Genomic DNA, 26,261 nt, shown 5'->3' with positions numbered 1-26,261 from the left:
TCCAAAACCAGGAATATCAGTGTTAACATTGTCTTTCAAACAACAAATACCCCCAAATGTATTTTTGGCCATTCTGCACATTATTAAAAGACGTAGTCGCTGTATTGTCATTTCTGAATAGTCAGAAATGATGAATCCACAGCAGATAATGGACGAGCTGGGAATATTAAAAGATAGCTGTTGCAAAAATACCTGAACTGCTTTTCTGCTAGTTGTTTAACAGTTAGTTGAATATCAATGCTGAGTTTCTTGTTATTTATATCACTTCCACAACATATATTTCAGTTCAAATGCAGGTATGCACTATAATTCATTTGACTAAATTCAGGCTTATCAATAAAAAACAGGGATGTTTATGTGCCCAGGGATTAGATATCAGTTTTAGTGCAGACCTCTCTTAAATGACAGTTTTGTTTCCCAGCCACTAGTAAGCACGCTGAATTACCAACCCGTTATCATAGACTCATCTATGAGGGTGTGTGTCCTCCATTCCTCCCTGTCTGCGCCGTGTGCACAGGAGCGAGATAATGGACCGCCTCAGCCTTGGTAGGACACATTTCCAAGGCCCTGCACTTCGTGGCAACCTCCATTCTGTTGACATCACAAGGAGAATAGAGCGCTAATTTGTAGCAGCGTCACGCTAAATGTAATTTACACAGGTCAGCTGGAAGTTTGAACTCGCATTGTGAGGGAGACCTTCCTGACCGTAATCATTCAATCAAAGCACACACACACACAAAAAGTATTCTACCCAAGGTGCCGTATGCAAACAAAAGCGAAAGGACGTGTTTGGCATGTTACTGTAGGAGTAGCGGCTCAATAACGGGTCTCTTTTCTGCGCACGACCCGAGAAATAAACACACCCTGAAATAATATCACGTCTTTGTTGGAAGTCCTGTAACTTGTCCCAAGAAATGTAGTCTACACAAATAAGCTGGTTGCAGATGTTATTTTTATATTCATAGTTTTATTTTTAGAAAATTTCAATAATGCAACTTCATCACCATACAACAATTGATGTTTCAATTTGCATATATGAATGTGTCATTAGAGGGTTTCAGAGATAAAAGTATAATAAAAAAGATACTGAAATAAAAGTTAGTGACTAACTAATTAAGATCCCTCAGCCGTCATAACGCTGACAGCAAACGAGTCCTTGATAATTTTATATTCTTGTAAATGTGCAGAAACTGGAAAACTCACAACCATATGAAGAGTAGGATCCAGCAGATGGAAAGAGACTGAAAGATGAAAAGAAAATGCATCCAGCCTGTACAGTGCTCAGATCTTCACTTGTGACAGATTCTTTGCAGCATGTGTAGTTGGAAAATAACTGTGGGAACGCAAGCAAGTAGGTTACAGACAGAAAAAAGCCTAATGGTTAAGGGGCTCCCAGGAAGGGAAGTTCCCCATCCTTCCTTAGCCACAGGCAAGTTATGCAGTAGAAAAGAAATAAGAAATGTTCATGAATATAACCTAAGAAACATAAATGTGATCGTAATGTGAGAACAATGCAACCCTCCATCGGAGACAAGGTCCTCTGCATTTTCGGTTGATATTCAAAAGAAATTTAATCCAATTTCTTGCTGCTGTCAATGAGGGTTTGTCTGGACCTTGGTGCTTGTTGGTCTTCACTAGAGGCATGCTGCAAAACAGTGTAATTGTAATCCTGATCTCAAAAAAGAAATGTAGGTTTTTATTTTATTTTAGGTTTGCTTGCGCTACAAGAGTACTTGTTTAAGTTTAAGCAACACAAGTAGCTGGTTAGGCTGCGGGGCGCTGACCATGCATCTGTACTTGGATCCGGTTGTTTTAGTATTGTACACCATTATAAACTAAAACCATTATGAATAAATAAATATTATGTCTGCCTATAAGCCTCTGTATGGTCCTTTAGTTTTATAGAGCTGAAGAGCGTAAGGGAGGATCAGAAAAACAAGATGTAATGTGATAGACAGAGTTATATCAACATCTGCATGTAATCAATGAAAAGTTTCCCTTTTCTGTTTCACATTTGGACTCAACAGTCTCAGGAAATTAGATTACATTATATACTATATTTATTATATATTATATTATACATCTAAACACATTCTAACAATCTTGCACATCAAAACAGTTTTATAGATTGTATAAATCCCCCACCCCCACCTTTTGCTCAGTTCGAGGTTGTGCTGCCAGGATTTTAAACCTGTTTCTAAGCATATGAGACGCACTGATTTAGTCCTCCAGTGTAATTGTTTAGAGCAACAAAAAACAAAATATGGTATACAAAAAAGTTGCACACAAAGGAGAAAGCATAATCACTATATGTCCTACACAACACTAGCATGAAAGGCTAAACATAGACTGTTTACATTGTGTGTTGAAAATGTATATTCTCCTCCACGTACAGGTTACTATACCTGTGCCTTTTGTGTGTTTCAAGGATAAATTACCTATTCTAGATTTTTCTTCTTTCTTCAAGCCCTCCCTCAGTGGGTCAGAATGATTAATGACACCCAGATGGATAGCGGGGAGAAGCTCCAGTGGGAGTGCAAGGCCATGGGGAGGCCCCGGCCCACCTATCACTGGCTTCTTAATGGGTTGCCCTTGACATCCCAGGTACGTTTTCCGTACTACAGAGCGCTCTCTCCTTTTGTTGATTGTACCGTGCAACATGTGAGGTATCCCTATGAAACTAAACACTAAACATCCTGGATGTATGCTTCATTATGTTTAGCGTGACTATATTTAGAGGTTTGTTGATGCATTCTTTTTGCTCCAGGGTCGAGTTGAAATAGTGAACGGAGAGCTGACCATTCACAGAGTGCAGCAGGCGGACTCAGGAATGTACCAGTGTGTCGCAGGAAATAAATACGGGGCCCTCTACTCTAACGCCGAACTCAAGATTTTAGGTAACTGCATGTTTAGTTATTCATTTAAGATAGGCAAAACATGGCATTCAAAGGTTTATGTCAATTTCAGCCATTCTTGGGCAAGCATATTTCTTAAAGCTCTGCAAACGTTACGATCGCACCCTGTATATTGGCATTTGAATAAGGTACTGGATGATAGGTAAGGGAGATTGAAATGCAAGTGGGGAACGCTGAACTGTGAGATGTGCTGATTGCCAATCAATGGTCCCTGATTTAACCTAGGCCATGGACGGCATGAATAAAAGAAGGACCATCATGGTTACATTCAATGAGGTATCCGCCTGCATCAAGCTGAGAAGATTCTGGAACAGTTCTTTTGTTATATCAGCGGAGAATAAAAGCAATGACTATACTAATGGGGAGCAAACACTAAAAGAAAGACAATGGTGTCTTCGATGGAGTTTAATGACATAATTAGTCTTCGCTGTATCCTTTGTCATGAAAGCACAGTGTACATCCTGGTCCTCATCACATCGGAAAAACAAGCCCTCGCTTCGGACTTGACGTCCACGTGTCATTGTTCTCTAAAGTCGTTGATAATCAATTGTGATCATTCGCACTGGATGAGAATAACGAGGACCGTCTATTCAAGTACTGTGCTTAAGTACAGATTCAAGGTACTAAATGTCACTAAGGCGCGCCCACCTCTCCCCCTCCGCCAACCTGACGCGGAGCCCACTCTGTCACTAACTGGGCTCGCACAGATGGGTTATCAAATTATTGGAAAAACTCAAAGTAATTTCCCAGGAAAGCAGACAGACGGATTTATCCAGGATATGGGACTGCTGCAGCAGTGAAAACAGTTCATAAGGATGAGGGCAGAAGCTAAAGCCTCCAGATTACAGCGTGAAAGTCAATCAGCACATAACTTGGCGATCGATACTGAAGATTAAATCAAAATAACAACGGTGTTCTTTAAAATGGAAAAACAAAATGTGCACACATTGAGTATATCTTCAGTAGCTAGAGTGGCATAGAAGTGCTAACACTACTTCATGCACTACTCTGCTAAGGTCGACAGGTTTTAACATGGATAGTGTTAGTGTTCCTAAGCAGCATATGCGAGGAGTATCACTACATGACTACTTGACATGTTTAAGTCTGACTTTTGTTTGTGAGTTCCGAGACATTAAAAGGAAACCGTGCTCTTCAGACTAACACTTAAGGCTTTGGGCCAATCTCACAATAGTCCTACTGAATGGCTGCCCACTGTCATGCGCACTATTTTCTCCTTGTCATCTCCTATACTGGGAGACATCTGGTGACATCCATTCCTCCTTCGTGTTATCCAGGGGGATTTGATTTGATTGACTGTCCATGTGGCATGCCCTTTTTTGAGGCGGTATGTGTGACATTTTAAAAATCTTATTTGAAACATACGGAGTATTTTAGGGTAAGATGCGAGAAATGTTTTTTTTTGTCCCCACACTCATCAATTTAAAATCGACAAAAGCCTCTTTTTAGTTGATCTGAATTCTGCGTGATGTCCAGAAGAGTCAGAGAGTCCAATATTTAATGTGCTTTCTGTGAGCTGATGAAGAAGTCTCTTTGCCTTCCTTAGAGTCACAGTCACGACGAGGATGTTTGGAAGCTGATGATGAATGCTTTCATAACTACACCCCCCAGCCATGTCTTACCAGTGACCTGTGCTCTGTGGAGATGTCCACAAGCAAACACTATCAGGACAGATTACATGGCTAATAACAGCCTGCAGATGAGCGATCACTTGAGGCTGCGCGGGGGCAGCGGCCGCCCTCGCCCTCGTGATCTTGTCCCAGATCCAGCTCTTCTGGGAGGGTGGCGGGTGAAGCAATAAGGCTACGACCGCCACCGGCTGCAGGCCTGCTCTTATTTTGATTAAAACAAATGCACACAGCAACGGCTCTGTTTTCCGCTGCTTTCCGTGTCTACAGGGACCTCTGCCACTCGGGCAACTACTCAGCCTCAAAGACACCAGTGTTCCTGGGACAGGGGTCAGCCTGTAGCCACAGATGAGATTGAATTGTCATTGTGTATAATGTCACCTATAAAGCATCATTCAGGATTAGAATAATTGCAGCTGACAAAGCCTTGAAGCCTCTAGATGGCCTTGATGTGCAACACAGCTGTATACCAGTAGCACGTCTACTTTGGTGCCTGAAGCATTATTTAAACCATTAAAACCTAATTCATTCTCTGGAGTGGTTAAAAAGCACATTTATTATTCTATCAGGCTGCTTGGTTAAATATGGGTTAACACTAATTTCTTATAAAAAGCACTGTGAATCATCCAAGCTTGTCATCATTGACATGACAATTATTTTGTAATTTGGCAGAACAACACTACGTATTATTATAGAACTGCTGCGAAAACCAAATTAGCACATGATTAAGAGATATCACATTAGACATATCAAAGCATTTTTGATGCCTGCTTTGTTATACTTGACGTAGAAAATCTAGTTAATACTTTGAATCAAATTAGCATTCCGATCAAGCTTTTGGATTCATGATGTGTCAGTCTAAACCCTCCAGCATTTTATAAGTAATGACTTTGAAATGTCACAGTGGAAGACATGTTACAAGAGTTTAGCAACCACACAATTATTGGAAAGCAGCTTCAGAAAAAATTGTTTGCCACTAGAGAGGAAAAAAGACTGGAGCTGGAGGAGAAACATGAAGATCTCATTGGTGTAATTTCCTTTTAGCAGGTAGGTAACAGTAGCTCATGGTGAAGACAGCTGATCACATATGCAGACATGGCAGAATTGTTTTAATTTGAGTTAATTAAATGGGAAAGGTAAATGAATGGTTTTCACTTCACCTTTTTATCAGCAGTCATTTGATTCAGAGTTTGTTCTAAAGATAGATCAATGATTACATATTAAAAATGAGATACTCATAATGCCTCACCTCAAATAATTAAGACCTCTTGGTTTATTCTTGGAAAATGTTCAAATAAAGAATCCCACATGGGAGGAAGATGTGAGAACACCAGTATGTTGACCGTGATATGACTGCACCATTTTCTGTATGATTTTTTTGAACGTTGAAATGCCATGCGTCTGTCTTGCACAGCGTCGGCTCCCGTCTTCGTCCACAATCCCATACGGGTCATTGCCACGCTGGGAAAGGACGTGTCGCTGGAGTGCAAACCCAGAGCGTCGCCCAAACCGCGAATAACGTGGAAGAGAGCAGACCGAAGGATACAGCAAAGCAGAAGGTACGGCAGCTCTCCAGAGGCTTCATGTTTCACTCTCCAACAGACATTGGGGTTTATTTATTTATGTTGGTTTGACTGAGACGATGCACAGCTTCCAAGCTGAACCAGAGTTAGCTATGAGCCAATTTACGTCTGGGTACATCAGTGTAAGAAAATAGTGTATTTAGCAGGGCCTCAAAGCTGACAGGTATTCAGGGCTTTCTGTGCACCAAACTGCAGCACACTCACTATTCAGCAGTATGTTCATAGAGACACACTGCTATTATGATGATTGGTTCATTTATTTATTATTTTGAAATTGTGATTTGATATCTTGTTATTCAATAATGGATTGATTGAATTCATTTCTCATTATTGTCATAAAGCCTTCCTAGTCATTGACTTGCATACCGTTTTTATGTGTGTGCGCGCACGTGTCTGCCTGTGTCCATCTTGGCGGAACTTTAATAACGGAGGGGAAACACTGACTTAAATAAATATAAATAGAAGGTCGATAATTAGCTTCCTACAGTAGCTGTGCAAATGGTAGGCGATCATTAGCTGCTGCCAGGATGGAATCATAATGTAAAAAAAAAATGTCAATCCTAAAGGAAGCACCAAAATCTGCGTTTTATGGTACTCAACCCTAGTTATGAATAGAATCCCATTTATTAACTTTTTCATCTGCACTTTATAGAACAGATTATTATTATTATTATTATTATTATTACAAGAAAGTTAATTGGCTTATACAATTTGCATGAAGTCATGAAAAGTTTGTCTCCCACAATGTCTTCATATTGTTTTCGAATGCTTCACTTAAAGTGTCACCATTTCGGCTCAGGCCTCTTTGGGGATTGCGCACACGTCTCGTTGTAACACATCACCGTTTCATTACTGTAACTGAAATGAAGTGGCACTACCAGAATAAAACACCTTCAGGTAGCGACAAAGCTCTGGAGGCTCCTCCTCAACCCCGCCTCCTTCTCGGGGATGTTGACAAGTTAGACCGGCACAATTGCATTTGGAATTTCACATGCAGTTGGATGCATCATCTTTTATGAGCAACATCTCTCTGTTGCACCTCGAGCGGGCCTGAGCGGGCCTGAGCAGGGGCGAGGGTCCATCAATCAAACTGAGCGACGCCGCTGAGATTATCAGTCACTGCTGAGCATCTCCAGTTTTGTGTAAGAGAACAGGACCTTTGTTTATCAGCCGAGACTCAGGCGTCTGTTCAGCAGCCTCGCAGCAAGGACGGACCGGTTGATAATGAGATCCTCGGTGTGCGGCTCCTTCAAAACGGCCCCCAACAGGTGAACGGCAGCAAATGAGTCTAACGTGCCACTTTCAGAGGTCGCTGCACATGTTTGAAAAGAAGAAAAGCTACCCTCGGCTAATTTTCAATGTCTGTTTTTCTGAAAAGGGCTGGCTTCAGTAGAACTGATGGATGGGGCGAAGTTGGAGAATGTGTTGCCCTAAAATGGTGATTAATGACCCCGTCCTGTCTGGATCTGATAAAGCCTTTGAGGTATTTGTCAAACCCCTCACAAATCTATTTTTGTGTGAGGGGGTGTGTGTGTTAGTGTGTAGGTTGTTGGCGCACGCTGCAGTGGGAGATTCATACCTGTCCGAAAAACCTTGATCTTGTTTTTATTGGACTCCAGATAAAGCCATATCTTAAGAGGGCACAACATTGTTACCACCCGATATGGGAAAAAGCGGTTTATTCTCACTTCACAGTAATTTATCATCCACTACCACTACAAGTGCTGAAGTTAGAATGTGTATAATCTCAAAGAAGTCCATTGTTCAGTAACTTTCTGACTTCTCAGCTGTACACTGTACGCTGCTTTTGTAAAACACAGGCATGTTTGATGCAGATTAGCGGCCCTACTGTGTAGTGAGTTAATGATCCGGAGAAGACCAGGTTTAAGGGTTGACCGCCCGACCGGATACCAACCTTGTGAAAGGGCGATTCTTATCTGAGCGAGCGTTTGCAGGTCGTGGCCGGGGTGACTTCGGCAAAGGATTTTCTGCCATTACCTGTCGCGAAGCAAAGGGTTAAAGGATGGAGAGAGATGTTCTGTTCTAGGGGGAACAGGGGAGGATACGAAGCAGCGGCACGTTTATCAGGCATTGACAGCTGCGCTGACTTAATGAAGGTTTGTAATTAACATGGATTTCCGCTAATGTTCAGGGCTTTTGTCTCTTAAACAGAAAGTAATAATCCCATTAGTTTGAAAGTACGTGGCAGACTCCGTTGAAGCCCACAGATTCTGTGACTGAGTCAGACTCTGCCTACAGTAATTAGACATTTTTTATGAAGGAAAAAAAATGAAATTTCTGATTTCGTGTGTCTTCAAGTATTTTGCAGCGGTCTATTTGGCTTCACCTCCAACTACCGCATTAATAATTGACAAAATGTTCTAGATGTTTCCTTTAAATTTGCGATGGTTAAACGTGTTTGATTGTTCCTACAGTGTCCTTTCTGCCGCTTTGACCTTGCCAGTTGGGAATTTCCACCCTAATTTGAGAAATGTCTCTTGGCTGCAGATTGCCTCTGAATTGTCTTATGTGTGTGACACGATGTAGTCACGCCATCGTGAATTTCAATCCCCTTGCCTTTGATGAAAGAGCTTAGTGTCGCTCATATGAAACTCAAACAATACAAATAAGATTATAAATCGACAATACCTCACACACCATACACACATCAGTTTGAACTCATATTCATCCCTACCGCTGAAATTAAATGTGATGTAAATATTTGAATTTTGAATAAAAGGGTTTTACGCCACACACAAAATGGGATATTCTTTCATCTGATTTCTGCTCACACCCCTCACTCCGCTGTGGTTACACTCTATACTCTCCCATGTCGAGTGCTTAATTCCCCAGCTGGTTTTCACAACTCGAAGTGAGATGTTGATCCGGTATTGCGCGTGTCCTTCAGCTGGATGAGGGGCTACTTATAAATGCAGGTGTGGGGATGTTGTTTTTTTCCCCTTCCCTCTCTATTACACTCGTGTTTCCCAAGAGGACAGCGCAGTCATGTGCATGCCTCGGTTTGACAGCTTCAGTTTTTTACATCCATTGAACTCTCTAATGTTTAGGTTTTGTCTGGTGGATCCATCAGCGCTTATTTAAGATTAATGGAAATATTGATGCACAGGAACAAAGAACCTATTTTGTTCATGTCGAGTAGCGGTCTCTCTGCAGATTATGTTCTGAAATGTGCTTTAATGGATTTAAATTATACGGCAATTACTCATATGCTCTTTTGGCAGCACAAGATCAGATAAAGTGCATCCTTGTATCAAAATCCGGAGCAACACGGTTTCTTTGTTCTCAACATCAATACATTTTTTGATCTACAGACAACGTGTCCCCATTACCTTACTTGGTATCTTTAACAACATCTGGGTTTTAATCCTGTTCGAGATAGAGCTACTTAGTGGTATCTGCAAATCCCATTCATTAACACATTTACATTATTGATTGATTGCTCCTGAAAGGGCTTCATGTCCCCCTTCCTTTTGCCGAAGGTTGTGCAATGATTACAAACACTGTTCTTGACTCCACATCCTTCGGCCCCGTGAGCTCCGTCATCACACAGACAACACGGCACCGTTATTTCTGTGACAAAAAGTTGCTTGCTGTCACCGTGGTTTTATTTTAAGGTGTTCCACTTGAATCTCCACTGGATGATTATTTTGAATCCACCAGAGCAGATTGTTTCATCTCCTCCCGTGCGACTATTGCTATTCTTGTAAGGCAACGCAACCGAAAAAACGCGCAGCCTCGTGCGCAAAAAAAACTTGCCGAGCAACTCTTCGTAAGTGTATTTGTATTCGCACACTGGTATTGATCCGTGTGTCCTGTCTGGCAGGTTTATGTTGCTACGGAACAATACTCTGAGGATTGTCAACTCCAGCCGAGCAGATGAGGGGAGCTACGTGTGCAGGGCAGAGAATCAGCTGGGCTCGGCAGAGATGACTGCCGTTCTGTGGGTAAAAGGTAAGTGATGCCCCACGGGCCTTTTCTTTTCTGCCAAATTAGCACAAGTCTGCCACCTGTAAACGTTCCCCAATGTCAATCCCCTCCAACCCCCCCATACCTTTTGCTTGTGTGCCAGGGAAGTTATTGTGCTCTACAGCCGTGAACCGAGGGCTCTCACTTTCAGGGATCATATTAAAAGGGCAAAGCGTAAAGGCCTTGGTCTTATAGATGCACTGTACACTAGATCAGAGCCCAGCGCGGGTCTTTATCCAAACTAAGGTGAGTGTTTGTTTTTTTTTACCCGAGCTTGGGTGCGGCTATCCTCGCAATTGTTCCGGCACTGACGCCAAAGTGGAACGCAGCGGCTTGACGCTACCTTTTGGTTAGCCTGAGGTGACAGTGTAGCAGCTTTGTGTTTCCAGAGGCCATGCGTGTGGAGCTCAGCCCGAGCAGAGTGGAAGTGACTGTGGGGGAGAGCGTGGTGCTGAGCTGCAAGGCCGCACATGACATGTCGCTGGATGTGGCCTTCCAGTGGTTCTTCAACCAGAAGCCCATCAACTTTCAACAGCACGGCGGCCACTTCGAATACATCCAAACGGTGAGAGCAGAAGGCTACGGATAAAGCATTGGTCGTATTGTTTTTGGTCCTGCCCTCTTTGTCCATCCGTCATCTAGCTTCATCTACATCTGTCTCATTTAGTTGTTTCCATTTGTACAATCTAATGATATGCATGTTTTAGTGGTGCAAAAATAATCTGTTTAATCTGTCACTTTCTGTGGTAGTCCATTGTTTGATTTGCAGGCCGGCAAGGTGGTAGGGTGGTTAACACTCTCGCTTTTTGGGTTCAGTCCTGCCCGCACCTTTTCTGTGTCGAGTTGCATGTTCTCCGGGTTCTCTGCGAGGTACTCAGGCTTCCCCCTACTGTCCTAAGACATGAAGGATAGGTTACTTTGGGTCCCTAAAATGAATGGCAGAGTGAGCGTTTGGGTCTCCATGTCAACCCTGCGATGGATTGGTGAGCATTCAATGCTGTACCCAATGTCAGCTGGTATTGACTCCACCCCCCCCCCCCCCTATACCCTCTAAGGATAAGATAAGATGACTGCCTGCTTTACAATAGTGATATTTGAAAAAGCGATAATTATTTAAAAATTAATAACTTCAATATGTTCAATAGGTCTAGATGTTTGATGTTGTTTTTCCTTATGAAATGATGCCCCCCCCCAAAATGAGCTTCATTGTTTCAAGCGGGTTCAGGGATCCTCTGAAGAAGATGTCGTATCATTTCTGATAAGTCATCTGAACAAGGAGGCACTTAACCTTTGCCTCCCTGAAACATCACAGGCACATTGTTAGCCTTATCGTTTTAACCTTCCTCCGAGAAAAGAAACTACATGGTAACATTGTTATGCTAAATGCCACTTGTACACACGAACAATGATGTGTTGAACTAAGCTGAACAACCTCTTTCAGAAGTCAATGTCGAGTAAGTGAAGTAGGTGAGTTTTCTTCCATACCTCCTTTCCATAATACATGCATAAAATCATTAGTGACCAAACCACGAAATAAAGTTGAAAAAAAATGTGCCAGGGAGTAGGTAGTCCTCTTTATGTCACCATTCCTTTATCAACAGTCACATCCTTCCTGGTGTGTCCTCTACTGCTACCCATGCTCAGGAGACAGAGTATTTGCAGTGACACTCGTTACGGGCACAACAGATTCCTGGCTGATGCATGGTTTGTAATTTTAATCAGGTTGTGTGCTAAACAGCTGCCTGTGGACCCTGAATTATTCCCAGACTTGCCTTCGGCGTTTCTCATTTCAACAGGGAGAGGAAATACAGACAGCTGAAGAATGTAGCAGCAAGCAACCACCTGAATTAAACAGGAATCTCTCAAGCCACATGAGCTGCTACAAGATGTAAAGGAATCCCTCTTTTTGTGTCAAGAGCATTTAGTCCTGCTGAATACCAAACTTTTTTCCTCTTTTCTCTTTATCCTTTTCGTTCCCATATGCAGCAGTCGTCAACAGTGGATCTGATGATAAGGAGCATTTTGTTGAAGCATGCTGGGAAGTACGGGTGCCGGGCGCAGACCAGTGCTGGCTTTGTTTTCGCTGAGGCCGAACTCCTCGTTCGAGGTGAGCTTGATTTTTTTTCCGGCGTCCAGCACGCAGTGACGTCTCTTTTGTATTCCTCAGTTGACTCTTCACGTCAACGTTTCATGTGAATCTATAAAATTGGCTCCAATTTGTTATGAGCACTACTGCCAGTGCTAGACAACTAGATGCAAATGCTGCGCTGCGATTGGCCACCCTTGCATCCTCTTATCAGGAGGTTCATTGACTCTTTTGCTATGGTTTCAGATTTAGTTTTGTTGATTCTGAACTACTCAAGGTTTTATGTAAAATAGTAACTATACTAATATTGGAGGAGTTGAAAGGAGATATATTTTGACCCTTTGGTCCTGACACATTTCTTTATGGCCATTGTGAGTTTTGCCGGACAGATGCTCTCGCTGCAAGAACGGGTTTAATACGTGTAGTAAAACTGATTGGCTGAAATGTCTAGTGATCAGATTCTGTGGCTGTTTCCGCTTGTTAGTGATCATGTAGGATAACGGTTATTGTCCACACTGCTACTGGTCATATTTCCGGCTGTTACTTCTATACTCCTATTGTTTCATTTTAGATGACATACTAGGTTGTTTAATGATTAACTTCTATAAATACTGTGGAATTGTCTTTAATTAATAATTTCTTGTATTTCTTTCAAACAATTTGATATACCTTTATCACAAAATGTATATAGTTTCACTTCCACTATATAACCAATTTAGTAAGTTTAGTAAGCTCTGCTAAAGGGGAAGATGTATGCCATGTGCTGGCCCCACTATAAAGAGGACACTGTTCCTACAGTGACACAATATACATCGTATTGTCCCAAAATGCAAATGCACCTCTCAGTGCCACCTTGTAATGGGCACTTTTTGAGGACACGGTACATTGGTTTTCATTGAGCGAACCAGCTGCCAGCTTTTCATTTACAGCTGTTCCCCCTGGAGTCCTTAGACATTTGCCGCTCTTGCAGATTACATTTACTTTTGAAGACTGAGGGAAACATATGTTCAGCTCTATTGGAACACAGGAACGTTCACCACACAGTCGTGCTCAGCAGAATTGGTAAACTGCCTCTGACCCCCCGCCCCAAAACCAAGAATTTTCCAATGTCCCTTAATTGTCAGAAAGTGCTCGGCAGCAGATCTGTGTCATTCTGGTTCAGTTCAGGATGTCTGTCTTCTTGTCTGTTGTGTGTTTGTGCAAAGATTACAGCAGAGACTTGATGTTGTCTCTATATACACACAACCTCCTTAATGCTTGCATGGTTGCATCCATTAGTGTATCAAATGGCAACGATGCACAGTGACTTAGACATCACAATGTGGGTCATCATCATCAACAGCAACCAAGATTGTTTTTTTTTGCTTCCTGCCTTGCGCATTTGCAAAGGGTCCATCCGTCATTTATTCTGCGTCCTAATCTTCTTTCCCCCAGGCCCTCCTGGACCCCCCGGAGTGGTGATAGTGGAGGAGATCACGGACACCACGGCCACGCTGTCGTGGACTCGCGGCCTGGACAACCACAGCCCTATCAGCACCTATAATTTACAGGCCCGCAGCCCCTTTTCATTAGGCTGGCAAACTGTCAAAACAGGTAATCAATAAGGAGCCAATTTCAGGCTCTAGATCTGTGAGGTTAATGTGGGGCTGTATACAAAGGTCTTAATTCTTCCCAGAGTCAAGTACACAGATGGTAAATCACCCCAACAAAAAGCATGGTGATGTTGTCCAGACATGTAACTACACATTGCTTCGGCAAGGTACTTTTATGTAATAACACAATCACACTTTATAATCCAGAAACTGCTGCAGGAGTCCGAAAACCGGGTGGACAAGTTAGCGTTTTTGCACTCCATGTTTTTATTTTTATTAATGTGGTTAACACAAGCTTAAACAATTTTAATGTTTTGTTTTATGTGATCTCGTCAGTAAATGGCGGTCGTCAACAAATAGCTAAATAAAACTACCAATCTTAGCTTCAAACTCTTGTCTTTCCTCAGCTACGCTATGATCATGTGAAGTGATGTGACCGAGGTGTGGTTCCTTTATAGACAAATGCTTTTTGCTTCTGCTGATTGCTTTAATTCTTCAAAGATCATACAAGCAGTGTTTGAAGAAGCTTTTCTTGCTGAACAAAACATGCAAGTGTCATAAGCTTGTGTCAGCCACACAGCTTTTTACAATAATACTAAATCCAACCGTTTCTTTTTTTACTCAGATGACTATTTAAAAAGTTAAAATGCAGTTTGCTTCCAGGCTGATGTTTAATGTTTGAACCTGGCGGTTGTCCAGAGAAACTTTGCAAAAAGCAACTTGGGCCCACATAAAATGTCATTGCTTTCTGTCATATCAGCAGTAACTGGAAAATTAACCTTTTGGACCAGAATTATAAGACCTATCCATGTCCATTAAATATAGGTGCACTCATGCTGCTTAAGAAACTGAATTAGGACCCTTTCTTTCCTGTACTTGACAGAAAGACCATAAATTACAATCACTTAGCATTTAAAGGACAAAGTTTTGCTCAGCATTGTGTGTAATACATCTTAATATGCTCTGTAATAATAGCAGAGTTTAAGGTGCCCTAATGATTCATCCCCACAGATGCATAACTCACATTTTGTATACACTCCTCTCACATCATGTCCGTTCAACCAAATTTAATTCAATGAAGCACATTTAGGACTCTGATGTATTGTCAGTGTTGAGCTTGAAGCGGGGAGAGGGGCGGGGATTCTAAGCTCCCACTCCTTTCAAACAGAGTTATCAGCTGATGTTTGAAGAGCGCACAGGTCACAGGGAATCTGGAGGGAACTAAGACTATGGTGTGTTTTTACTGGCCTCTGAACTGGAGAAAATCTGATTTGCAATAACAGAAGCCATGAGGTTAATGTGTACAAATGTAAACATTTTATCAATTACTCCCCAGATTTAGGAGACAGAAAGTAATTACAAAACGTCATCATATTTAATGGTATATTCTGTAGCTAGAGACTGCCTGTAGGCCCAAAGCCCGCAGACATCAGCAGTCCCATGCAAAGCTATTTTAGCAATCCTTCTGATGCCTGTGTTGATGTTCACTTGGTTGATTGAGGTCAGGTGACTCCCTTGGTAACTTTCAGATGTTCAGCCGTAAAAAGAAAACCTCCCCGATTTGTGTGTTAAACATAATTGTCCTGCTAGACCCCCTCACTCAAAATAGATCTCACAAACATCCCTTAAAGCTTAAGTATTATTTTTACACATACAGCATACATTGCTCTCTGCATTTTACCCATCCCACACAGTGGGAGCAGTGGGCTGCCTTAGAGGCGCCCGGGGAGCGGTTGAGGGTTAGGTGCCTTGCTCAAGGACACTTCAACATCTGACTTAGCGCAGGCGGGGTTCGAACCACCAACCCGCCAGGTTCCAGCGCACCCTCTCTACCCCATGCGCCACTGTCGCCCCGACGACAGTTGTGTGCGTGTGATGCTAAATAAATATACAAAAGAAACACTCTTGTCTGCAGACCCAGAACCAGTGACAGGGGACATGGAGTCAGCCATGGCGGTGGAGCTCAACCCCTGGGTGGAATATGAGTTCAGGGTGGTGGCCAGCAACGCCATCGGTACCGGGGACCCCAGTGCACCGTCAAGGGGCGTTAGGACAACTGAAGCAGGTAAACCCGCCAAGGCACACATGTGCACTACTTTTGAGTCCAATTCTGAGTCCGGAAATGTATAGAATATACCGAGTGCTGGTGATTTATTGACCATGACATTGATGCGCGACCATTCCCAATTTTAGTAAAGTCCATTTTGATTAGGAAAAAGGTTGTAACTAAGCTGCTCTCATGAATTTCAAGAAGAGCAGTCGTTTCCACTTAAGCCGCCTGTCCTTTAATGCCCCAAGGAAAAGACACAGCAGAATACACATCGGTGGTGAGCAGAAACGGACTGTGACCGCCTGCATTAGGCGCGCCGCTTCACTAACTGCTCATTCTCGTCTATAAAACCTAATAATTACAAAGGTCAATGGTCATTTGGAAGTGCCTTATTTAATCTGTCCTATTGCTTCAGTGTAATTATCTGACTAATTACTGCATCTGCACACGGTTGTGGTAATTCATCTTTAAAGTTATAATCCACGATGAATAGATTAACAAAAAGATCGGTGAAACCTACTCTCAGTTTGATTGACAGGTAGTTGCAGTGGCGGCCCGTGCATTTTCTACCTGGGCCTTTTGTTCCATCTTAATACGGTTGAATAACTTAATTACCTCATTATGACGTCACAATTAGCAGTTATTATTTATTTTGTGTAAACATCTAATTCGCTTAACAGTGTAACACTTAAATTAAAATGAAAGGTTGAAGCATGAAGCTCAACACACATACACATACTATAACTGCAGATACATGAACATGCACATGACGGGAAGCTGCGTAATTAAAAAACAATGGATTCATTCAAATCAATGTAATTAACTCAATGACAAGAGCAAACTAACACGAACCAGACACATTTCTTTACAACAAAGCATCACAAAACAATCTGTCAAAAGATCTGCTAGCTAGTTTTCTGTTTGACAAACTGTCTGACCAATCAGAGCGCACGTTACTGCTGCGCTGTACGTTACTACTGGCACTTCAAAAAATACGCTCAACATCTCACACTAAAGATCTAATAGGTCAACTATGACAACAACAACAACAATATTGTGCCCATATACTGTAATGTGCAACGTCTACGTAGATGACCTCAGTTCTCTCTTACATAGAGACACAGGGGATCAATCCGATTGGATAAAAGCTCTCTTAAAAACAAGCCTCACTGAAAGCAGAGCAATAGAGAAAGACAAGCTGTGCAATGAGAAAATAAGGCTCAGGGGCCCCTGACGCCCTGCCACTATATATGACTTTTTAATGTTTTGTAATGCAGTAAAAGGTTTGCTTACTTGTTGCACTGATTTTAAGAAATGTCTTTATGTATTCATGATCTGTAGACTCACAAAATGCTGTTTTGCTAAATAAAGCTCTTATGTTTGTGGTCATGGCTGATGATCTGGCCTTAAAGATGTATTTGCATCCTGTCTCCCTGTCAGAGGCATGTTAAAGTGTGTTTGCAGTGATGCTTTATTAACCTTTCTGCCTCACACAGTCCCGTCGGTGGCACCGTCCAACGTTAGCGGAGGAAACGGCCGCAGGCATGAACTGGTCATCTCATGGGAGGTAGGTCAGCCTGCCAAACTGCTTCTGTAGCACAAACGTGAAAACACATGTGCATTCAAAAACCGCTGTTCCAAACCAGAAAACTGAGATGTTTGTTGAATAAATAGCAGTTAATTGAAGCCTAATTTTGTCTATTGTCACTAAATATGCATTAGGGCCTTCTGTTTTTTCGAGGAATGTCAACAACATAACATTCAAACTTTGTGGTGTTTCAGAAAGTCGTCAGAGAGGATATGATATAAGTACATCTCGATAGAAGGCTTTAAGCTCCTTGAAATTTAAGATGCTTACTTCTCTAAACGTTCTCTCGCTTTATAGAGAAAGATTCTCTAGAAGTTGCCACAAGTCATCCATTATACCAGAATCCTAATTATTAGAAAGAGTTCACTGGGGTTTCCGGCAAGATTTGAGGACTGGATGTGAAACTTTACCAGCAGTACTAATAGAAATGCAAATAAAATCATGTCTTTCCAGTCAACAAATACATTGACATTTTGAGTGCTAAAGACGAACTCTCTTGAATGTCAATATGTTGCATTATGTAAACCGATATATGGTAAAGCAGTCTAAAGATGCTCGTTCTCAGGGGAGGTGCTTAAAGATTAACTGCTAATAACTAAGTTTAAAAAATACATTTGTTTTGTAAAAGGGCATAGGGCATATTTGATGGAATACTTGACACAGATAATCACGAAGTTGCTCATCCAGTTGAAGAAAACCTTGAGCACAGTAACGTTTTAGTGAAGATGCATTTAATAATAATCTTTAAAGCAGGTTTACAGTCATCTTTAGTATCACAATGGTGATCTGTATCCACAAGACAATAAACATCCATTCGTTGATCCAGTGAACCAGTTTTCTTTCTTTCCTGTGACTGAGAAAGAGCAGTGCCTGCAGTGTTAAAAACCCCACGCATAAAACACAGGAATTATTCATTTCAGGAATTTTCACATAATTAGATACAGAACGATGGTGTGCATATTCACTCAACAAAAATAAATTGATAATACATGTGTATGTTATGTGAATTTATCACAGAGCTGCTGCTTTTAGCGCATTTCTGAACCTGGGAGTCAGTGTTATAAATGTATTTATGAAAAGAGTGAAAACAAGCCTCCCGAATCAAGGGTCCCTTTAAACATTGGGGCTGAAACAGCTCCGCCAATGTTCCCTTAGGGATTAAACTGTCACTAAGTAATAAATCCTGCATGGGAATGTGACTTAATAATCATGTAGAGGTTGTTACTGCATGTGCCATTCATTAAAAACCTTCACATTTTGTAGCCTGGGAATACCTGTCAAGACATTATTAAGGAGGATAAAGCATGGTTGATGGAAGACTCAGGTCCTCGTGGCTCCTGAGCTTGAAGGAAACGGTTTAATGACTTGAAGATATACAGATTATTGTGTTAGTTTACAGCCAGTTGCTTGCACTCGAGAAGAGAAATGACGAGTAGATGCAGTTTCACCTCCCCGTGTGCTGGGGACAGGATCTTGCACGCAGGCCGATTTCCACAACCATCAAAGTGGGATCTAATTAAAACATAGAGGAATGTTTCAGACCTTGTGTGAGTGAGAGAATAATGAGACGAGCCTGCAGATGTTCTTCAAGGTAGGAGGAGAGAGGTATCGAGGGATTCAATGGGAGTATTTAAGTTGAGTTGAGCTCCAGAGGTTTGACAATCAATTTATATTGGGGAGAGCAGTGGAAGCTTCAAATTCTGCAGAAATGTCATTGGACTAGAATTGTATTTTCCAAATAGACATTGACTGTATTCTTTTTTGCAGTTTTTATTTGACATATTAACTCTAAAGTCTAATGTTTTTTTTACTCACCATAACAAAAAAAGACAAACAGGTCAGCATCACAGTCAAGAAACGGGTAGAATGACCCCGGCGTTGATGCCCTGACCTCACAGGCAGGCGTGAAGTGCACAGCGAGAGGGATGCACATTATATCCAGAGGCTCTCATGATTTGGCGAGGTTGTGTCCAAGAAGAATGGTCAGAGACACAGACATGACTACCTGGAGTCGATTCGATTTCTAACAGGATCCCCCTTTGTTTGTTTGAAGTTTGTCTAACCACTCATGGTCCCAGAGTTTGAGGGCACAACTTGGTCACGACTCCGAATTTTGCTGAGGAGGCTCAAACGAGGCCGGCCGCGCCGTGTGCTACACAAAGCCCCTCGAGCCGGGCTGGGGATTAAGACGATTTGGGTCCCACCAGAGCGGCACCATGATGATTAACCTTGAGTTTCAGAGTCGTTCCCAATAAATCCGACGGATGTTTGTGAATAACTGTTTGCAGTATAAATCTTGAAGAGGGTGGCGTGGAACACGTAATCACTCTGGGCGGCGAGTAAAGAGGATACCAGCGGACAGCTTGGCTTACAGCCAGGTCTGCGTGTGCAGAATTACTATGAGCAACGCAGAGAATTTGCAATTGAGATCAGTTGAAGGATATATTAACAGGGAAAGGGTGAACAGATGTGGAAGCAACTGACAGTTATTCTTGTAGTTATTAAGTACGGGAGCCCAACTGCCACTGGGAAGATAACCTTCACATGAGGAGAAATGCCCCCCGTGGCACATTATGGGGGATAATGTCCATTCCAGATGGGATGGTGTTTGGTGGCACACCGTTTCCTGTTTATAAATGAGAGTTATGCTGTATAAAGAGTGTCATTAAAGTAGCATGCATGACATAATGACGACCTCCTTAAGAATAAATGCCGAAAGTTGGAAAGTAAACCAAAGTGTTTAGAGATACTTAAGGTTACATGAAGCCAGGACAGGATTGGTCCTTTCAAGCCAGGAATACATTGTTGCATAGTTATGAAAAGCAATATAGTTTCTTTGTGCAGGACCAAAATACAGATGTTACGTGTTTGCCTACCAGAGGGTTCTGTTGGGGTTTCACAGAGACGAAGTACAAACAAGGTTTTAGTTAGTAATCGAACTTTATTTTCGAACTGGCAGCCGTAATGGCACTCTTGGCGTTGGAACTCCTCGTCTGACTTTTTCCCTCCTCTGCCGGATGGCCACTGCTGCTTATGTAGACCGCGAGAAAAACAATTCATGCAATGAAATGCAGCCGAGGCCAATTACACCTCCACCTGGCAGCGTTCCCTGAGCCACTCCCCCACTCCGCCCTCCTCTGCAGCCGAGCCACACCAACATGGCTGCAGCTTCTTGAGTTTAAGCGACCGCAATTAGCCTTCTCCAACAGGTGCCTCATAATGCGCAAGCGTCGTCGAGTTTGCGCGTCCGTTTTCATCCCAACATCTGCTCACTGTGGGCCTGTAGTACTGTAGTATGTCGTCCATCAACCAGTCCGGCAGTCTCCAGGAGCACCGCTGGACGATGGCGAAACGCTCCACTTTGACACTTTGTCCTCGGGTCGTTTAAGCTCTGCCCTTTTTCTCCTCCTTTCTGCTAAATGCCCTTGGAAATAAATCGGGACCACGTCAGTGATCAATGCCGATGGATATTAGAAGAGGCGAAGCAGGAACGTTAGCCCTTCTTTAGGCAGCAGAGGCATGCGAGCGTGCGACAGTTCTGCCTCTCCAATCGTCTGTGGTGAGTCGTCTGAGCCCCGGACGGCCGCGGCGGGCAGGGTTATTAAGCAAGATGAATGACTAAACAGTCTCTGCAGCTTCATTCAGCCGTCTCATTAGAGTCGACGGTGGGAGAGTGTTTTTTTTTTCTATTATTATTCTTCTCCTTTTTCTCTGGGAGCCATTGGGAGGACCATTAGTGAGGCCCCTACAGTCATCGTGACCCAGCGATTTCATCCGCAACACTTACCTCGGCTCAATCAGCCCTCTCGCATCGCAGCCACACTTAGCCGCGACTATCTCAATTCCCAAACCCTCCGAGTGTGTCTCGGCTTAACTAGCTAATTTGTTGATTGTGTTTTTTTTTCTTTGTTAAAGACCTATATTCCTTGGCACGTCTTTAAAGGCCTTGCCAGCTCCGATGAGTACTTTGATGGAAGTTAATTCATTTCTACTGATCATCCCCGTAATTAGGCAGGCATGGTGATTGAATGAAATGTGAAGCATGTGTCCATCTACCACAAACTCCTCTGTAGACTACATGGCTAATTTGGGTGATGCCTTCCAGGTCCAATGTTACTTTAAAGCCTATGCAAATCAACATAATAGAGCTCGCTCGAATTATTGCTGCCAAAAGAGCAGGTGTACAGGTGTTTTTCATTAAAACCCTGCAGCCCGTTTTTTTTTATTAAATTGGAGCTCACTTAATGAATTGGCATTTGATTTGATTAAGCGCGGAGCAGCTGTGGAAGATATTCCCCAGTCTCGCCACTTTAGGAATACCCCTGCTAAGCGTTGAAGCCAGAACACAACACCTGTGTCCCTGAAGAAAAATCCTCCCGTCAGACATGGAAAGATAAATGCGCTACATAATGGGGACAACGGAGCCAGATCTGATTTGTTTCCATTACTCAAGACTGACTGCTGCTTTATTAACATTGTCAGACAACAGTTACAAGCGGTGGGAAATTAAAAGCTGGTTATACAGGACGACCAGAGGGAGGGAAAAAAAAGGCCTGTTTTGCTTAATAAGAGCTCACTTGCGCCGAAGAGGCTATTTTAAATGAGAAAGTAATGCACCCTCAGCCACTGAGCTGCACGCTGCCGCTACAGTCAGACGGGTTTGCACTGAGGCTCAGCGATGATCGCTTTCTCTCCATTTCCACCGTACTTCAGCCCGTGTCCGAAGAGTTCCAGAACGGCGAGGGCTTTGGGTACATCGTTGCGTTCCGCGCCAACGGAACCCGAGGCTGGAAGGAGAAGATGGTGACGTCGGCGGACTCCACGACGTACAAATACCGAGACGAGACCTTCCCTCCGCTCACCCCGTTTGAAGTGAAGGTCGGCGTGTACAACAACAAGGGAGACGGCCCGTTCAGCACAGTTGTCGTCATCCACTCCGCCGAGGGCGGTGGGTTCACGCATGTGGCCGCATCGATTTTTGTCAAAGTGCAGAGGAAAACGTCTTCAGGAGGTTTACGCTTTCAACCCTTTTCACAGAGCCGAGGGAAGCACCGTCCGACGTCAAGGCTTACGGCATTTCTTCATCGGAAATCAGGGTCACTTGGAAAGCGCCCAATCCTGGCCCCGGGAGACCGAGAGGATATGAGGTGCTTCCAAATTGCACACGCATGAGAACCATTGCGCGTGAGTTGGGAGTTTGGGGGGTTTTCATGAAGTTTGTGTCAACAGGTCAGCTACTGGAAAGACATGGAGCAAGAGGAGTCGGGCACAAAACAAAGGACTGTGAAAAACGAGACGTCCATGGTCCTGACGGGACTGGAGGACAACAGTCGGTATCTCGTCACCGTGAAGGGCTTCAACAGCATCGGCCAGGGTCCTCCCGCTGCAGCAGTCACAGCCAACACCAGGAAAGCCCGTGAGTACATCACCGACACTAATCATGTAACACTAGACATGGAATGGAGGATACCTGTGCAGGCCCTTGTCAATCCCCATTTAGAAAGGGTGGTAATCGACCTAGTTGGTTGAAACTCTGCTCAAAAGGCGAATTTGCACCCAGAGCGTTGCATTCTCTTCTCAGCTCCTGCTCAGCCTCCAGCCAACCTGGTGTGGATGCAAGAGGGCAACAACGTGTCCTTAAACTGGGAGCCGGTGAAGGCAAAGGACAACGAGTCGGATGTCATCGGGTACAAGGTAATGATCGTTCTTAAAAGTCACATTACTTCTACCGCATGGAATCAAGACTCAGAAACATGCAAATGTTATAGATTTGCTAATTGGGAGGTGCAGCTAATTCCAAAAGAAGTCACCAAGATACGGTTTAGGCTATGACTTTAAGCTACTATTGTTTCTACCTTTTTTCTGAGAAAGGATGCTTTCATTGCTAATTTGATATAAAAAGATCGATTCGCTATCTAAAGAGTTAGTCATTTGAAACTGTTGAATATATCATGAGGCTAATCAGAAGTGTAAACTTTGGTTTCAGCTCACCTCTATCGTCCTGCAGAACCATATTGAGTTCAGTGATTGGACATTTTTTACTGAAATGCTCCTTGATGATCACTGCGGGCTCTTGTGTACTCACCTTTGCATGCTCACAGTCCTGGAACTTATTTTCAGATTTAAAAAACCAAATGATTTCTCTCAAAGTTGCTCGGCTTTTGTACTGTTGATTTAAATGGGAGAGTTTCATGTGTACCGAACCTTTGAAAGTGCTCAAACTGCATTGTCTATGTAGAGAATAAGCAGTATTTTTCAAATTTTAAATAAAATAAAATAAGTATTTTTTTCGCTCTACTATTGTTGAATGTTAATTATAATGTTGTTGTTTTTTAAAACCTCTGAGTATACATGTAAACCCTTACTGCCCTGCAAAGCTCCAGAACCCATCTTCATTACCAGCAGTTGGTCAAATGCAATGTTCTCGTCACATGTGGGAAGTTAGTTTTTATAGCGTTTCTTTATCAATACAAAGTACCAGCCAAAGGTTTGGAAACATTCTCTCATTCAATTCAAATTGAAAGTGTATGTGTGCTTTTATTGTTTTAACACGCTTATAGCTACGAAAGTAGCGAACTTACGTTACATTCTATGCATTGACAGTACATACAGTACAGCGTATCACAACCATGCCCCACAACACTACCAATAGCAATAAGTTGAAATAACTGGTACTAACGTTATAGAATTGCTCACGTTAGCTAGCTGTGTTATGACGTAGTAGTCGCTTCAAATCATTTTAACGTTGGTTTGCTAACAACATTTGCATAGTTAGCGAACGCAGATAGTTTCAAAAGTTGCATTTACCTAAAAGTATTGTGTTGTTTCCTTCATGGTGCTGCAGTTGTTGGAGGTCGTGAGCACAGGCTATCTCATCCTGAGCATTGTTTCCGACGCCCTCATTTGCTCCTCGGGAACCAGGAAAGGCTTCGGCGATGTAACCAGACTCTCCTGTGTAAAACCTAAAATGGGTTTTTGCTCGTGTCCTGCAGGTGTTACTCAAACAGGAGGGAAGAGGCCACGACCAGGTGACAAGAACCATCAACCCTTCCACCATGCTCTCGCTGCCCGAGGGAGGCACCTATATCATTGAGGTGCGCGCCCTCAGCGAAGGTGGAGAGGGAGCGGTCAGCTCCCAAGCCCGAGTGGTCACCTCCTCTGGTAAGCAAATTGGTTGCCTTGCCCTACGACCTCTGATATTGTTTATCTATGTACAGGCTGTTTTTTTTCTTGGCAGCCATCTTATTTTCTGCCCTTAATTGAGTCATCGCAGATGTCTTTGGCGTATACTCTTTTTAATTACCTTGCCCACACAAATATTCCTACTCTTACACAGCCAATTAACTTCTAAGCAACGGACTGGACAGAAAGCTTGCGGCCCTGCATGACATCAGGCAACGGATTGCAGCTTTTCTCCCGTGTCCTTGTTTCCATTCACTGTCCATTTTTTTTTTTTTTCAATTTTCTTTGAAAGATCAATGGAGTAATTATGCAATAAACATTAATGCAGTTCCGGCATTGTGTTTTTCTTCGTCCCACTTCCTTCCTCTAAGGAGTACGAGCAAAAAGCAGCCAGCGCTCGGTGCACTGCGCGCCGCCGGGCCTGACGTGGCCGGCGATGCTCCTGCTTCTTCTGGTGCCTTCGGCTTCCTGGTGAGGCCACAGTGCCGTCCTCATTCCCACGGAGGGAGCCACCAGTCTTCAGCTCCCTCATTCCCTCTGACTGCCTGCTTGCTTTGGCCTTACCCAGCACCAAAGGGCCTCAAGGTCTGCCAAAGGGGGGGGGTTTGCGTCTGCCGTCTCTTCAGAGGTCATCCATTCAAGTTCCCTGATATTTTAGCGGCCCCCAGGTGTTTGATTTGCGCAGCTCTTTCCGACGTCGCCACAGTGCTGTACTGTAGTGTACGTTGCGTGGAAAGATTTGTTTTAATCATTTACTTTAACAAGTGCTCCTCTCATTGACTGGCGTCTAACCACTTCCAGACGACTCCCACAGCTCCGTGGCTCCACAGAGCCTGAACAATTCCTCGAAAAGCTGCTTTGGTAGTAATACAGGGATCAGCCGGCCTGTTTCTTTTCATTACTTATCTGCGTCAATTTGCCCCTTGGCTGCCTAACAAGCAATGCGGCAGAAGCTCAGTAGAGATAAGTGCATTGTTTTCTTATTCACACATTGAGGAAAAAGTTTTTTATGGAACTGAGAATCTGAATATTTCCAGACTTGCTTTTTGTACATTGTGTTACCTTTAGAGCAAAACAACAACAAAAAAACAGTGGTGTGTGTCAGCTATGTCAAACTCTGTTTCTTGGTAGTGATTAAGCAACACTTGGTGATACAGTTTGTCGACTGTTGGATGTAAGGAGATAGGAAACGGGTTCTTAACACATCGATAGACAAAGACAACTCTGTACGGACTCTTGGTGTCAGTACAAATAAATGTGATGTATATTTTTTAACCGCCTGTTTGTATTTGTTCATTCTTTTTTTTTTTCCACCATCACATAAAGGCTTATTTAATAATCATTTTGTCCACACAGTCTCTCCCAAATCTCTCAATTGCTTACTTTATCCCAGGATCCAGCCATTTCTAATAAATAAACGCACCGAATTCCTGCATTTTAGGAGGTGGAGACCGACTGAATGTCTGGTGATAAATTGATGGAGAATAAAAATGGGTTATTCACCAAAAGACAATCATCCCTGCACTACAAATTCACCGTGACTATTTCATTCCCAATTTTATCTGTAAATGTTCATCAGACAGTTCTGCGCTCTTCAAAAGTTTAGGTTGATTGAATTCTACACAAGTGGCA

At 42.9% G+C, this 26,261-nt stretch overlaps 1 protein-coding gene across 2 annotated transcripts in view; it reads left to right on the top strand.

Moving 5' to 3' along the window:
* The window catches only part of cntn5 (contactin 5), a 91,039-nt gene extending 65,135 nt beyond the window's left edge, over positions 1–25,904 (top strand). For both annotated transcript variants that reach the window (XM_062561252.1, XM_037470245.2), the window contains exons 10-24: positions 2,468–2,604; positions 2,768–2,897; positions 5,976–6,120; positions 9,989–10,116; positions 10,521–10,696; positions 12,118–12,238; positions 13,652–13,810; positions 15,725–15,874; positions 17,356–17,426; positions 22,161–22,395; positions 22,485–22,594; positions 22,677–22,863; positions 23,029–23,141; positions 24,440–24,608; positions 25,001–25,904. In XM_062561252.1, the coding sequence (XP_062417236.1) occupies positions 2,468–2,604; positions 2,768–2,897; positions 5,976–6,120; positions 9,989–10,116; positions 10,521–10,696; positions 12,118–12,238; positions 13,652–13,810; positions 15,725–15,874; positions 17,356–17,426; positions 22,161–22,395; positions 22,485–22,594; positions 22,677–22,863; positions 23,029–23,141; positions 24,440–24,608; positions 25,001–25,104 (2,135 nt within the window). In that variant the 3' untranslated portion in view covers positions 25,105–25,904. The remainder of the gene's footprint in view (positions 1–2,467; positions 2,605–2,767; positions 2,898–5,975; positions 6,121–9,988; positions 10,117–10,520; positions 10,697–12,117; positions 12,239–13,651; positions 13,811–15,724; positions 15,875–17,355; positions 17,427–22,160; positions 22,396–22,484; positions 22,595–22,676; positions 22,864–23,028; positions 23,142–24,439; positions 24,609–25,000) is intronic.
* The last annotated feature ends 357 nt before the right edge of the window (positions 25,905–26,261 follow it).

The sequence above is a fragment of the Pungitius pungitius genome, chromosome 3 (assembly GCF_949316345.1).
Source record: "Pungitius pungitius chromosome 3, fPunPun2.1, whole genome shotgun sequence".
Classification (NCBI taxonomy): Eukaryota; Metazoa; Chordata; class Actinopteri; order Perciformes; family Gasterosteidae; genus Pungitius; species Pungitius pungitius.
Note: the sequence above shows the minus strand (reverse complement) of the source record. Positions and strands in the feature narration are given on the sequence as shown.